At 42.6% G+C, this 16,316-nt stretch overlaps 1 protein-coding gene across 2 annotated transcripts in view; it reads left to right on the top strand.

The window, feature by feature from the left end:
• slc8a3 (solute carrier family 8 member 3) overlaps nucleotides 1-16,316 on the top strand; it is a 105,733-nt gene that overhangs the window by 80,168 nt on the left and 9,249 nt on the right. For both annotated transcript variants that reach the window (XR_011603032.1, XM_070979051.1), the window contains exons 4-5: nucleotides 15,239-15,363; nucleotides 15,762-15,861. Coding sequence is in view for 1 of the 2 variants with exons in the window: in XM_070979051.1 (XP_070835152.1) it covers nucleotides 15,239-15,363; nucleotides 15,762-15,861 (225 nt within the window). In the remaining variant the exon portion in view is untranslated. The remainder of the gene's footprint in view (nucleotides 1-15,238; nucleotides 15,364-15,761; nucleotides 15,862-16,316) is intronic.

Raw genomic sequence — 16,316 nt, 5'->3', positions numbered from 1 at the left:
GGGTCACGGGGAGGAATGTCAGAGGCGGGGTGTGACATGATAATGAAGGTTATGAAGAGTTAAAGCACTTTCTTCATAACTGGACTTCCTTTGATTGAAAATGACTCATTTAAAAGCAGTGTTGTGCAAGCTAATGAAAATAAGTAATTAGTTACAGTTGCCAGTTATTTCGCTCAAAGTAATTACTTAAGAATTACTTCACCAGTTACTGCATATAAAAGTAATTAGGTAGGAGGGAAAGTAACTTTTGTGTTACTTTTAATTGTCGGCTTCACTTCTTCTTGTTAATGCACATATAGCTGTATTTTTTGAGCTCTGCTGTAGCACAGTGTAAGAGACAAGAGAGCGATCAAATTTTATATATCATTGTACCTGTTACCACCATACTGACAGGAGTTATTAATACTCCAGACTCCTGCCCATATTCAGTTATTAGCCTCCAGGTGTTTGCTTTTGCTGTACAGCTGCATAAGCATTAGTAATAAAGTAATATAGCTCTGATATGGTTTAAAGAGAGCGAACACTAAAATCAGTAGATTAAGTTAGGCTGGATTACATGCACGCCTCATTTCCTGTGACTCCTTCATGCAAGGCTTTTTGAATCAGCACAGGAATCGTGGCCTCCTCCACTAGCAATGAGAACTACTATATAAAGTGAGTCACTAAATGGCTATGAAAAAATAGCCTTAAAATAGCATCAAAATGGGGATTGGTTTCATGAAAATATTATAACCTCAACAGTATTTCATTATGCATGCTGCTTTAATGGCAGCAATCATTTTTGCAAGGGTAATTGTCACTTTTTGAAAGGCAGATGTCCTGTTTTGCAGTGTCATTCTAGTGCAGAGAAGAAATCCTGGGTGCTTTTTCTCCCTTTGCTAGCGCAGAGCTAACTGTCAAAGCAGCATTGATTGTATCAACATGCAATTAAATGGTAATTCAGTGATGCAGTGTTATTGTGGGAAGCATTGCATGAATAGTCCCCTTAATTATCCCTGATTGTGATTATAACCTTGCATATTGACGTTGTGCATCTTCATATTTATGTACATTGTTTTCCCAACTTTCCACGAATCAAGACAATGGTGGAACTGCAGTGTAGGCTTACAGCAACGCCTCCCAAGTGTAGAGGTCAGAGCTGACTTTCTCTGCTGTGATTACTGTGGTGTTGTACAGTAGTTAGAGTAGGATGTGAGACGACATGTTGGTGATTTAATGTGTCTTTACTCTTTCTTCAAGGACAGCCGTGAAGTAGGGCTATTTCAGCCATCTCTGCTGCTGCTGCTGCTGCTGCTGCTGCTGCTGCTGCTGCATTCTTACCACATTTCCTCAGCATCATGCTCGTGTTTTCAGCAGATAGGGGGGTTACAGGGGCAGCCGTGCACCGGGAATGGCAATCGAAGGCTGGCGTATTGTTATCAAATTAGATTCATCCCTGTGCTCCGAATCTCTGTAACGCTGCTTTTAAACAAATACGTTTCATTCCTTCAGCCAAATGTGATTTATGCTGCGATCGCTTCCCCTCCCAGATTGAGGTCGCAGTTGAAGGACGGGACCCGTCACTTAGCGAATGACACAAGCGTTTACGTCAAAACGCCCCGCATGCCTTCAGTGCATCTCCCTGCCGCCGCCGGCCTCGCCGTCGAGTCGCAGCGAGATTGTTGTCTAGTAACGGTTACCATGGATGCCACACTCTGTCAGGGGCTTAGGTGTAATGGATTTAAATTGAACTGTTGAATTCGGAGCTGGTGGAGCGGCAGAGAGGGGAAAGTGGGGAAGGAGGAGGACGGCTGTAGAGACAGAGGGAGGAGGGCGCGACGGAAATAGTCTGAGCATAAAAAAAGACAGAGAGGTGGAGAGAGACAGACACAGTCAACCAAAGAGACAATGAGCCGCAGATAGAGGAGAGGAGGGAGAGGAGGGGTGGGGGAGTCGCTCTGAAAGCCCTCACCATCTGTGATGAGGAGCTGGAAGAGCAGTAATTGTTCCTGAGAGGTGTGTGGGGGCTGTTCTCAGCACGGCGATATGGATGAGCCGCGCTGCTCGCTGCCATGCCGGTGGCACAGCACAGTGTCAGGCCTGTCTTAACGCACAGGTGAGGGCCAGCAGGGACACTAACCCTCTATGTGGGCTCTCATTAGTGTCGATGTCAGTGATGACCTTCTCAACCCCCTCCCCCCGATAACAACCTCGCTCCACACTGACACACCGAGCGCTCAAAGGAGGGCGAGTCAGCTGCTTTGCATCTTTCTCACAGGTGGAAGTCCATCTCTTTCATGCTGGACACCTCCCAGTGATGGTTTGATTCAGTTTATTTCTGGGTGGCTCAGCAGTTGCCTCCGAGGTGTGAATTGCAGTGTGTGTGTGTGTGTGTGTGTGTGTGTGTGTGTGTGTGTGTGTGTGTGTGTGTGGTTGTTTGTAGATAGATTATTGAATGGGTGTACAGGCACAAGCCAGAGCCTCAGTCTGAAATGAAAGTCACAGAGCTCAGCTAAAAGTACTGCGTCAGAATCACACTTGTCAGTCATAATACAGGACTACATGTATACCTCTTATGAATTCCTCAGCGTGAAGGTCATTCGAATACAGCATGGGAGTGGCGGACTCCGCCACTGACAAACCTACCCTATAGAGAGGGAATTATTGAATGCAAATACATTTAACCTAACTCAAACCTTTACAGATAAAATGCAAATAGTATCAAGAAATGAGGTTTGACTTTGTGAAAATTAAATTAAAGGCTCTCCTTTTAGAGCTCCTCTGGTGCTACGGAGCTGTATCTCATGCATGTGCATGAGGACGCACATGCACACAGGTAATGCAACACACAATGGTTTCACACTGTTCCACTGATCCACAGGTGGCAGCAACAAGTCGAGATATGTGAAAAAAGCACCAGCAGAAGTAGGACTGCTCGCAAGTAAACACGGATATAAACAATGCAGGTTTAAAGGTACTTTAAAAACTTCCTTTGGAAATGCTTTATCAGGAAGGAAGCACATTGATCACATTTGTTATACAGAGCACCTTTGATGATTATAACTTAATCATTAAAAAAAAATTAGCTCACGAATAGCCTCATTGATTTTCCATTATGTGTGTTGCTTTAATACCAGCAGCCATTTTTAAGAGTCTCTTGATGTTCCCATCAGCCTTAGCTGTACTCTGTTTTTAGCACTAATTAGCAACTATTAGCATGTGCAAAACTATAATAGTGAATATGGTAACCATTATACCTGCTAAACATCAGCCTGTAAACAATTGTTTGAATGAGGCGTGTGAATCTGATGTGGTGAAATTAGTCATTTTGCCTTTCTTTCAGTGTCATGCTCCCATGTGGGAGCGGTGGGGGGCTTTCACAGAAGCCCACTGTCTCATAATCTGTCCATGTGACAGGAGTAAGTAGGTAAAAGGATGAGTTTGTCCTTTTTGAGAGTCATTGTTCAATACTTCTGGAGTAAACAGTCGAGTATGTCATGAAAGTGGTTATTATTGTGTCAACAAAAGACTTACATTGCTTAATCATTTGTTTTAATTGTGTGGTAACAGCCATTCTGGAGGATGTCCCATTTAGGAACAAAATTCTTTAAATACACACGATGAAATATTCATATGCAGGCTGTCTCGTACCCAGAGGGTGAGACATGAAAGTATTAACAAAGAAACACATCCACTGCAGTCCTCTGTGGAGAGTGGATAATAATGTTGAAGTTATTAATGTTGCGTATGATAAGTGGATATTGAGGGCTTCAGAAGGATCCTTGGGGCCCTGCCTCTGCGAGAAGCCGATGAGACGACTCAGAGGCGGCCGTGGCTTTCTGTCTGCGCGCCCTCGGCGGAGCAGGGCTGTTAATCAGCGCTCAGGGTTACATCAATGATGTCAGCGCAGTGGCCGCAATACATCACGCTGAGCGGCCGAGAGACGCCTCCCCTCCTGGTGGAGTCCAGCACAGCGTCCCCGGGTGGAGAACCCCCCTGTTTACCTGCCTGTCTGTGTGTGTCACAGAAGAAGATATACGAGAAAACAAACATACCAAAACTTCATTTTTGGTAAGACTGTTGGTCCGAGCTAAGTCCTCACAAGTATAGTGCTGCTCATAGCCAGTGGAAGGTATAGACTTCAGATTATTTTTTCTTTCATGGTCACCTGGATTTCACTAAAATGTTTAACATTTGAGGGGCAGGGGCAATTTTATTTTACTTTTTCCGCGGCTTTATCCCCAGGCTTCCTCCTGATGCTGGCACACTGTATGAGATTGATGCCAAATACACAAATACACACACGCAGAAATGCTTAAACTTTTTTGTGTTACAAGCAGATGAGCACGTGAATCTTAGCTCTCACCCCTCTGCTCTGTTAATTTAGTGTGTCTCTTGGCTTTGCAGCATCTATGTGCATTTATGGGCAAAAACACTACAAAGGGAAGCAGGTTCTGGAGCAGAAATCCAGAAAACATGCGTAAGTGGACAGATAATCCAAAACCTGTCACACACACACACACACACACACACACACATCAGAGTGCGTTAACCAGCTGTGTGTGACAGCATCAGAGAGAAACCTGATATTATTGTCTGAACTGCATCTTATAATCAGAATAATGGTGGCAGCAGTGGCAGCAACAATTGTTATTCTGATATAATATTCTCATAATAGTAAATTGGTCCAGAGGGTGAAGGGGCACTTTGGCCTCTGCGTGTGCACATTCCTGAATATATTGTCTATTTCACCCAATTTGAAATCATTAACATTAACAAAGAGCTGGATGTCAAACTGGAAATAATGTAATGAACGTCGGTGTGTTGTAAATTTCAGGGGAAGTGAAACATTTCAGATGTTAATCGAAGATGATCCTGTGTTTTGAATGTAAAGTCTCATGCAGACTCACTACAGTAGAACTTCAGCACAGATCTTTGTGTCTGTCCAACAGAATAATGGTGTAGGCCTGCATACAGTATGTGAGTAAGTGTGAATATACCGTACGTGATGGTGAGTAAGCAGTGAACCTGTGAACTGTGTAAACACGTGTTTATTTGTTTGAGTGTGTACTGTATATGCGTGTTCACCGTGTGTGTATTTGTGTGTAAGGCCTGGTCTGATGACATTATCAGGGTTGGTAATCTGCTCTGTAATTGCCTGCTGCTGACACAGCAGTGAGGCTGATACGGCTGCAGAATAAACAGACTGCTAACAAGTAGAGGGAGCTCGTCTCCGCTTGATCCGCACAGCGCAGCGTGACATCTGGACTGGACGAATCAGGGAGAGGAGAAGAGGGGGAGACAGACGGACGCTGGGAAGCAGGGAGGGAGAGATGCATAAACACCAGCAGAGAAATATGGTGGCAGAGAGGAGACAGAAAGCTTGTGAAAGAGAAGAGGTGGTGGCGAGGTGGTGGAATTTGTTCAATTTTTATATAAACTATAATCATCTCACTAACGTTTCCTTTAAATGTAGAGGTGAAAAACTAACACGAATAACTAATTTGGTTTCTTTCCACCCATTAATTGTGTATCTGTATGTAAAGGAGGATGACAGAAAGACTGCAAAGTCAAATTGTGGACAACCACTAAGTCAGCTGATCTGTGATCAATAATTCTTTTAGTAATTTTTCAACCAAAAATGCCCAAATTGTTCTTGTTGCCATTCCACTGTGATGATTCCTGCCTTTTTCTCCATTTCATATCACTGTAAACTGTACATCTGTGGGTTTTAGGCTGTTAATTAACAACACAACTGATTAATCTAGAAAATGATCGGCAGAACGCAAAATTAATAATGAAAGTAGTTGCTAGTCGCAGCCTGAGTGACTCTGAATAGATGAGCCAGAATTCTTCTAAAGAATGATCCCTGATGTTTCATATGAGCGGTGTCTTCTTTTTGAGAAAATTGACCAAAATAATTATGAGTATCACTGTTATGAAAATTGTTTTCACCCAATGCTACTAGGAAATAGAGCCAAAGAGCAGAAGGAGAGAAAGTCAGGAGAATAGAGGGAAGAGGAGAGGAGCAGAAAGACACGGGAAAGGTTACAGAGAGATAAAGAAATGAGACAGAGGCTGGGAAAGAGAGTCAGGGAGAAACAAAAGGCCATGGAGGCAGAATCGCCAGAGAATCAGGCAGGAAAAGTGAGAGGAATGAGACTCTCGTTAATATGAGAAACTGTCCCAGGTGAAATGCAGCATATGGATCAATTAGGAGTCTCGAGTGTGTCTGGGGTTTGTAGGCTTTCCCAAGCAGCCAAGAGAGCTGAGAGACAGATAAAACCAAATATATAATCTAATGGCAAACTCATTTCTACTCATTTTCTATTGGTACATTTTATGTTGATCTTGATGGGATAGTTTAGAATTTTGTAAAATATGTTTAGTTATAATAATTATATGAAAACTACGGGCATCATTCAATTAGCTTAGCTTAGCATATAGGCTGGAAATAGGGGGAAACAGCTAGCTTGGCTTCTTCCAAAGGTAACATCTTTAAACCTCAGTAAGTAATAAATGACATCTTGTTTATTTAACCCATTCAAACACAGAAATCTTTAAAAAATGTGGTTTTACATGAGGTTATTTGGGGAAATAGTGTAGTTGTTGGCCAGTGGTGACTTCCTGGCTAGCTGTTTGCCCCTCTTTTCAGTACTTGTGCTAAGCTAAGCTAACAGAGTGCTGGCTACATATTTAATAAATAGACATGAGAGTGGCACCATCTTGTCTCAAGAAAATGATAAAAAAAATAAAAAACAATTCTTAAGAGAGGCCAAAAACGGCAGCAGACATGCCCCAGCAGAAAAGGGATGCAACACGTGCTCCCGTCTGCAAACTGCTGTCCAGAATTCAGATGAGAAAACAGCTTTAGAGTGGATCCAGCTTTAGCTCCCTTTGTTCTGGAACAAACAGTGACCTTTTCCGGCTTTGTCCTGTGAAGCAATCCACCAGATTCCAACTCAACTCTCTGGCGCACAAAATAAAATTACAGCGTTGTGTCTGGTAGAGGCTGCCAATTTTCCTGGCAATGATTGTATTTGTTTACAGTAATCACACTAATATCTCCAAATGAACGTGTTAAGGAGTTGTTGATGTCAAAATGCTGCATGTAGCGGCTTTAATTGGCTCAGCAAGATTAAAAACATGACTTTTCAGCTGTGAAAGACCTTCAACGGGATGCTCGAGTGAAATCATCCAGCATTCAGTTAAATTATCAGTTCATTCAGTCTAGCAGCGCTGCCTCAGAAGATGAAGTATGGCGTGTACTCAGCATTTTGACGCCTTCCGATTCCATGCCGTCAGAAACATGGATACAGCATAACAAGATGATGGACGCGTTACACAGCCTGCATATTGAAAGATAATAAAGGCAGCTGAAGCATCCGTCTCTGTCATCTCGTTTCTCTCGCAGTGTGTGTTTGGTGCGAGATGAGTAGCGGTGCGGACCGGCGACGCGGCCGCTCAGCTGCAATCCTGAACTGTTATTATTTAACACATCACTCCGAGCTGCAGGAAACACTCTGATTGTCTGCTGAGATCCCAGCACAGCGTGTTTTCACTACACAGTTTGTGCTAATATGTCTGTAGGTGGATGTACAGTACGGGTATAAATATCCTCAAACATGCATCTGTGTGTGTGTGTGTGTGTGTGTGTGTGTGTGTGTGTGTGTGTGTGTGCCTTAAGAGGCCTGATGACTCATCATCACTACAGTAGATTATGTCTTTGTAATGACGCTTCAGGATTGGACAGCTGCAGAAAACATCCCTTATCCCTCGATGTCTGTGTCTTCATTTATCCACACTCATCCATTCGCTCCTTCTTTTGAACTCCACCATTATTGCACTCAACCATCACTTTATCCTCACACTCATCTGTCTCCATTATTACATCCAGGCTCTATGAATGACAGTGTTGGTCAGTGATGGTGTCTTACAACCCCGATTCCAAAAAATGTAGGATTCCGACAGCAGTTTTACAAAGTGACATTGACATATAGACATTTCCATCGGCCTCAGATGTATTTTGTGTGTAGTGCTAATTAGGAAAACGTTAGCATGCTAACATGCTAAACTAAGATGGTCAACACGGTCAACATGGTATCTTTCCATCCTTCCATGCTGAGCTCTATCTGAGCTTTTATGCTTCCACATATCAGTTCACCCATCTTTTCCTTGTTCCCCCCAGTGTCTCCCACATTCCACTTCATGTTCGCACAATATGAAATCCTTTTTCCATCATCCATTCTTGCATCCTTCTGTCCTCCTTCTTATCTACCCATCCATGTGTCCACGGATCAATCCACTCTTCAGTCTATTCATCATCCGCAATCTCCCTCCTTCTCAACCACTTTGATCCGAACACCAATCCCTGCGAGATCAGTTCTTCCTTTCCTCTTTTTCTATGCTCGTCCATCCTTCTGATCACTATAAGCTTCCATCTGTCCATCCTTTTATCCCAATCAATTCATTCATTCCTCTATTCCTCTACATCCTGTCATATTCCTTCCATGTTCCTTTCTTGCTTTCTGAAGTGTGTTGCACACTGAACCCCAAACTGCCCCTGATAGTTTGGCCATCACCTTGCATGGTAGCTCTGCAGCCATCGGTGTGTGTATGCGTGTGTGTCCACTTACTGTAGGTAGAAAAGCACTCTATAAATGCATCCATACACCATTCCTCAAACTTCTTCCTTCTCCCGTCTCATTGTTCCTCCATCACCTCTCCTACCTCCACCAATCCCTGCATCCTCCCATCTCTCGATCAACCATCCATCCATGTTGCGATCCGTCTGTCCCCATATAAATCTACTTACCATTGCTCCACTCTCCATCCCTCCACATCCACCCTTCCTTTAATACTCCTCCTATATTCAATTCTTGCTTGTTTTATAACGTCTTCTTGCTCTCCCATCAGTCCATTCCTCTTCGTCTCTTTGGGACAGCTTCCCCCGTTATAGGGAAATCAGATCTATATGCCTCATGATCTGCTTATTTAGCAGAGGCCTTTACACCAGACCCCTCCTCATTTATTGGGACTAGCAGTCAGGAATGCACTGTGATCCGGGCGTCAGTGTCTTGCCCAGGGACACTTCAGCACATTGACAAGAGGAAGAACCACCAAACCTGTTGATCAGTAGATGCCGCTGACGCCCTCGGCCCATTTCTCTATCCCTCCATAAATACCTTTCCTGCATCCACTCTTCCTGTCAGATATTGATCAGTGCTTCCATCCATTCATCACTGTCCATCCCTTCCTCTTCATATTTACCACTCTTTTTTCCCACAAGCATCCCCTATTTGTCCCCCCCCATTCCATCTGCCACCCTTCTCCTCCACCACCCCTCCCATCAGCCCTTGTTTCTATTCCTCGATCACTCCACAGATCCATTGTTTCATGCATCCACCACATTCTTCCAGCTTCCACACATGCAGCTCCGGGCGCAGGCCCAGATCTGACCAGAATAGCCCTGATAAGTCAAATGATGAATCTGTCTTAATGAGCTGTGGAGGGAGAAGACGTACATTAGCGGCGTGTTGACGCTGTGACTCAGAGCCAGAGGAGGACTCGCTCTTTTGTAACGAGACAGATCTGATTCGGCCGAGCACGGCGGAGAACGCGCTGATGATGACGACGGTTAAACACAGACATTCCCGCCCTGCCCCTACACACACACACATGCACATGCACACACACACACACATGCACATGCACACACTCCTCCACCCCTCCAATTACACCCCTTTGGTTAATCTTCCTTATCGCAATTGTAGTGCTGGCAGAATGACAACCGTCTGTGCAATGAGTACTATGAGTCTGCTTTTGAAACACCTCTGTGTGTGTTCCTCTGCTCATATTTTATGTGATGTCTGTTTGCATCTGTGAGTGTGCGTTCATCTGTGTGCTTTCCTGTAGAGCTGAGACTATTAGCTGATTAATAGATTATTGATTTTGAATCAACTGAAAATTGAAGCTACCCTGTGGAGTTTACTCCACAATCATCACAATCAATCATGTTTTGTCCGTGTGCACATATAAACAACATTTTCAGCTCTGTGATTGGGTGTTTCATGCCAAAATGCACATAGGGAGTTGTAGTTAAGTTTTTTTTTACACAGGCTTGTACCTTTAAATAAAAGAACAAGATATTTTCTCTCCGTTTTCAATCTTTTGTATTGATGAGCCAACTGAGAGAATTTCATGTCAATTCAAGCCACTGATGTGCGCCGTATTGTCTTGGGAAAAATACAATGAATGACTTTTATTTCCAGAACCAGGAGCCCAAAATAGCTTCTTTTTTTTTTTTTTTCACCTGTGTGGGATACCATACCATGATGCAGACGCATCCCATCACAGAGCGGCCCAGCAAAACAAAATGAAACAAAAGAAGAAGAGAAGTGCAGGATCATCTCGCCAGAAAGTTAAGCGTTGGCTCAATTTTTGCCACAGAACAGCACAATGACATCTGGCAATGCAATAAACAAGCAATTTTGAGATATCACCTTGGAAACTGAAGACGCTGCAATAATAGTCATAAGATTTTATTATTTTATCCTTTAACATTAATCAAAAGATAACAGACTAATTGAAAATGAAGACAATCAGGAGTTTCTGTGCTTGTTAGCTTGCGTATGTGTATTATATGTGTATTAGTAGGTATTTGCTTGCCTGTGCCTTCGTATGTGCGTGTTCTGTGTGTGGTTTGTCTTAATCTGTGTGTGTGTGCCGCTCCCTCGCCAGCCTTTATTAAATGACATTCTGTTATCACTGACTGGGGTACGGACACTCAGGCTCACCACAGCTGGGTTTTACACCACACTTGGCTTCAGCTCAGCACGGCTCGGCTACTACTAATGATAATGAAGCAAGTCGCCCACAGCAATTAATGCACTTAGCTACTAATGATGATTAACTGTGGACTGTATTTGATTTAGGAAGTTGATAAGCTGCCTCCGAACACAAACAGGTTAATTAGTATCATGTCTGGGTGAAAGAGGCTTCAGAAGGAACCAGACCACTCATGGAAGATGTGAGCTGCTTCATTTTGTCCTTCAGAGCCTCTGATCCCAACGAGAGTGTGAAATCTTTGTCCTTGTTTTATGAATGTAAGGAGAAATTACGATGAAGACGTCAAAAGGAAGCATTGTCAGCGTGAATCTCCGGAGGCTGAAAGGCGTGAGAAGCCTTTCTCGTCTCTCTTCATCCACTCACGGCGTATCCTGTCATGTAATTATCTGCCTCGCTGGATGACTTTTTGAGCCTCTTTTTACTCTTAATCATATCATTTAGTTGTGGTTTACACTTTGCCGAGGGCATCTGAGCGTGTTGTGCTGCGTCACTGACTGCTAACAATCAGGCATAATCAAGTGGATCAAGAGTCATAATCCAAATGTTAAGAAAGGGGCATGATAGTTGTTAGCATCTGCATGAGGCACCTTCATCATCAGCAGCAGCATTTTTTATGTTACAACGTGTGGATGGTTGGTTGTAGCTGGATGATTATCGGCCCTGGCAGGTTGTCAGAATACCAGATCTGACAGAGAAAATGTGAGTGAATAGAAATCTGCTCCCTTGCTGAATGACAACAATTGAAGTGCATCTTTGATTCACAACCTCAGTGCACTCCACTGAAGAAGTCAGTATTTATAAGGGTTAACAGGCTTCTTATCTTATCTTTAGTATTCTTATTCACTGCTTCAGTGTGCCCGGATTGGTGCAGTTTGTTCCATTCTTCAGAAAAGCTGGTTAAAAAAAATAAACTTGAATTTAAAAAAAACGTGTGATATAATTAGTCCAAGTGAAATAAGTCTGTGTAAATGTGTGAATGTGTGTGTTCCTTCCCGCTGCAGATAGGTCTACTTCTGTTTTTTTACTGATATTGACTTTTGAAAGCTGCTCCCAGTAGCTAATATCGTTCTTTATTTGTGAATCTGGTATTTTTAAGGTCTCTAATAATTATTAAGATTCTGAAATAATACAAGGATTCACTGCTTCGTCTTTAATTCAAAATATCTACAGGATAGAAGCAGCCTTTTGGCCTCCGTGAGACACTAAAACTCTCTAACATGCTAACAGTTTTTCGGCTGGCTGGCCGGCTGAAGCAGGTTTTGTTGTTGTTTATAAGCTGGCCCCCAACTGAAGGTGTCAAAAGAAATCCTGTCATCTTCACCTCCGCCATATTGACAGAGGCATCACAGCCTCTTACATAATACGAATCCCACCAACTGTTAGATTTCAAGCTGTGTAAATGTCCCCAATCATTGTGATTTTTGTAAAGAAGAAGAAACAATTTAACATTTGTTTTATACACAACAGCAATCTGAAAAATTCATATTGTAAATCCATATTTTCCACAGCTGCTCCTTCTTGAATTTGGAAACTCTGTCAAGCTTATTAATAATGATAGATCTGTATCTATAATTAATCTGCTTCACCAGTTATTTAAAGAGATCTGAGCAAGATGTTGCACTTTGTTTAAATAATTCATTAATTTGTATCTACAATATTATCTTTCTATTTCTGTTCATCTTTGACATTTAGGGGTTTATTTATTTGAATACAAACACTATGATTTTGTTTTATTTTCATATTACGATCATGACACAACGGATGAGAAATAAAAGTAGCTCAGAATCTTCATTATTATTATTATTATTAAAGTTTCTGACAAGTGCATATATTGTCCCAACACTACTTTTATGCTGAGCTTGCTGTATAAGGCTTTATGTGTAATTATTACCTCCAAACTCAGCCATCTGACAACAGCTGGGAGTACTAAAGCTGTGAGTTAATGTTATGCTCATAGCTGGAGATCATGACGCAAAATATCCACCCATTGTTTGATTTCTGTTGGACATTTTTTTCCCCTAATAAACCTCGATTATGCCTTTGTGCCCATAAAAAAAACTACAAAATGCCATCTTCATCCCACTACCTCATCAAATTGATTAATCAGTGCCACATATATCACACCTCGGGGTCAATACCCAGCCATTCTGTGAGGCCATCGCATTTTTCTCCTCCTTATCAACCTGCTTTCCTCCTTCTCTGTTGCTCATGGTTTTTTCTGTTTTCTCCATGCCTTCCACCTTCCCCTCCTCCTCCTCCTCCTCCTCCTCCTCCTGCCTCTCTTCCACAGCCCTGTTGTTAGCTGACGGTAAGTTGTCCATCCCTCCTCTAAGCATCTCCACTAAAATCACCTCGTCTGTGTGTGCCGTGGTTTAATCACCAGCTGTAAATCTGACGCTCTCGGCTGAATGGTGTGGAATCAAAGTCGCTCAGAGGATGACAGTTTAGATAGTTTACTTCTTTGAGTCAGAACTCACATTTTGAGAGGTTTGATATAAATAAACTGCATGCCAACGCTGTTTTCCTCCTCTGTCATTGTTACAAACACATGCTCTTTTGCTGCTCTCTCCCACACATAAATGATGGATTTTCACGCTAATCAGCTGCTAAATTAATCACAAATCCATGAATTATGTTCTCCAGTCAAGAGCGAGGTACAGACACTTGATAACCATCAAGATAAAAGCTGCAGTTCCGAAATTAGAAATTTAATTACCTTTGCCGGATTGTGTTAGTATTTTTTCCCCCCTTTCCTTGTCAAGGAAATTGTGTCATGTAGTGGTGCAGCACAGAGCAGAGGAATGGCTGGATAATCAAATTTTAAACATGAGCAAAAGAAATCCTGTCAGGACTTGAGGGTACACACTGTCTCGGGTGTGTAATTGATTTAGCTTAAAAGTGTGCATGTGTGTGTGTGTGTGCAGGCACTCTTGCGCTGGCATATTATGCATGCATGCATGTGTGTGTGCGTGCGTGCATGTGCGTGCCAACACGCCCTCCCATCAAGGGGACTTGGCTGTGATCTTTAATGGCAACGTTAATATTTAATGGTAAGCGTGTTGTCAGCAAAGAGCAGCAGGCTGGGACTCGGGGCTCGTATAAAAGATGACAAGGTCCCTGCACCAGGTGGCTCAGTGGGGGTGTCACACACAGAGCAGGATGAGAAGCCTTTGGATGCACAACTGCTCCTTCTTGATAGAGTTTGACAGCACAGAATTGATGTTATGGCGCTCTTTGTAGTGTGCAGCGCTCTGTGAAGCTCTGTGAAGCATTGTGGCGTCTCTCTACACAGAGCCAACCAGGACACGTCTGATAGGCAGATAGAAGACTGATCAGGGCTCACGCAAGGCCTGAAAATCAGTTTGTATTTGAACAAAGAAAAGCATAAGGCCTTAAAGCGGGCTGGCGTTGACTGAAAGGCCTTAAAAGTATTTGATTTGTTACTGTAGGTCCAAATTTAATGATTATGCTTCAGCTCTACATCAGCACTTCACATCCTTATGATGGCGATCTGTGTTGATATTGCAGAAAACGTCATGCTGTGTCCGCTTACTTGCTTTTCCAGAGCTTTTAACCTTATTACAAGTTGGTCCACCTTCATGACAACTGAGCAAACTCCATTCACTGATGAAGACCATCAGCTGTATGTCAACATGCAGACAGTTTTAGTTTTGGTTGCACAGGTTTGGAGATATCTGTCTTTCTCCAGTCCAACATTTCTTGATGAACTCATCATTAAAGTAGGAGCTCTCTGTGACATGTAGGACCTTGAAAGTCACTGCAAACTACAAAACTCTTAGATCAAAGTACAAATAACAAAGAAATAGATCTGCACTAAATATTTGCCCTCGCCATGTTTGTGTTTTGTGCCCGATTGATCAAGCATGCAAGTTTGACCAACCTTTACATAACAAAGCTGGACCACAGAGACGCTTTAAAAAAGCAGCTCTTTAGTCTGCATTACTGCAATAAATCGTATATTAAGGCACACATATTCACCATTAACTGGTGGCTTATTAGCATGGTTATTAGTAGCATATTGGCTCTTTATTATTCAATAGGAAGCCAATATATGCATCCGAATAAATAACTAGTTAATGGTGAATATGTGTCTCTTAATAGAAAGTGTTAGCTAGTTACCTATCTGGTACCACTGTGCACTGATCAAGAGTGACAGACGTGACTTAAATACTGCATATAAAACAAATCTCGTCTCTTTGTGAAGCCTGAACATTAATAAAGGCTGAATAAATTTCAACTGTTAGCAGCGAGGCAACCCTCTGATGTTTTGTTTGTATGCTGTGAAGTACAACACAGCATGCTAATCAGCTGAGCATCCCCTTATTTTGATTGCTATCTTTTCTCACTGTGATTTCTTTTTGTTTTGCTCCGTCTCGCCCTCGCCGCTCAGATGTACCAGACAGGAAGCTGACATCAGACGAGGAGGAAGCCAGGCGGATCGCAGAGATGGGAAAACCGGTGCTGGGGGAACACTCCAAGCTGGAAGTCATTATTGAGGAATCATACGAGTTTAAGGTGGGAAAGGTTACTCTTCAAACAGAGCGAACGCAGCCTGATCATTACAGCTGAAACCAGTGTTTTCCATGCAGCCACGCAGATAGACTAACTTCTTCAGCTGCCACCTTACAAGTAAAACAGCTACATATTTCTAATGTTAGCATTTCTGGAGGAGATACGGTTCATATGCATCCTCTAACCTCCTCAACTAAAAATACATCCACCATATTTGTGTCTGTTCTGTGGATTTCATGACAAAGAGGTTTCTGCTGCCTGGAACTTGATGCCACTGCCATCATGTGGTGAAGCTCATGTATTTCTTTTTTTTTTGAAGTGGCCTCCACTCATGCAGATTCCAGTCTCTGGGTATAAATAATGGATGGATTTCATTCTTGTGTCGGCATTGTATCACACAGAGCACAGTGGACAAGCTGATCAAGAAGACCAACCTGGCACTGGTGGTGGGAACGAACTCGTGGAGAGACCAGTTCATGGAGGCCATTACAGTCAGTGCAGGTACTGTAAAAGCACACCTCCGTTCTGACTCTACAGGGCTGCACATAATTTCACTGGACATCATTTTCCTCAAGGTTTCCTTCCATAAACAGCTTTGCTGCTACTGAATATAAGTGATAGGTCATTTTGCCAATACAATAGCATTTGTGCCAGGTTTTATTATCCCACAGACTTAACGCTAATTTGGAGGTTCTTTAAAAGAATAACTTTGCATTTTGGGAAATATGCAAATGTGCTTTCATGCTTGCACAGTAAATATGAAAGTACTCCCAGCAGCTTTTTAGCTTATCTTAACAAGACCAGCAGCTTTTGTACAAATGAAACAAACAAGATATAAAGATATATACAGCCAGGCTAGCTGTTTCCCCTTGATGCTAAGCTACGCTAACCATCTACTAGCAGTAGCTTCTTATTTAACAGAAGACTATGTGAGTGGTATCAGACTTTCCATGTAA

Source organism: Chaetodon trifascialis, chromosome 14 (genome assembly GCF_039877785.1).
Source record: "Chaetodon trifascialis isolate fChaTrf1 chromosome 14, fChaTrf1.hap1, whole genome shotgun sequence".
Taxonomy (NCBI): domain Eukaryota; kingdom Metazoa; phylum Chordata; class Actinopteri; order Chaetodontiformes; family Chaetodontidae; genus Chaetodon; species Chaetodon trifascialis.
Note: the sequence above shows the minus strand (reverse complement) of the source record. Positions and strands in the feature narration are given on the sequence as shown.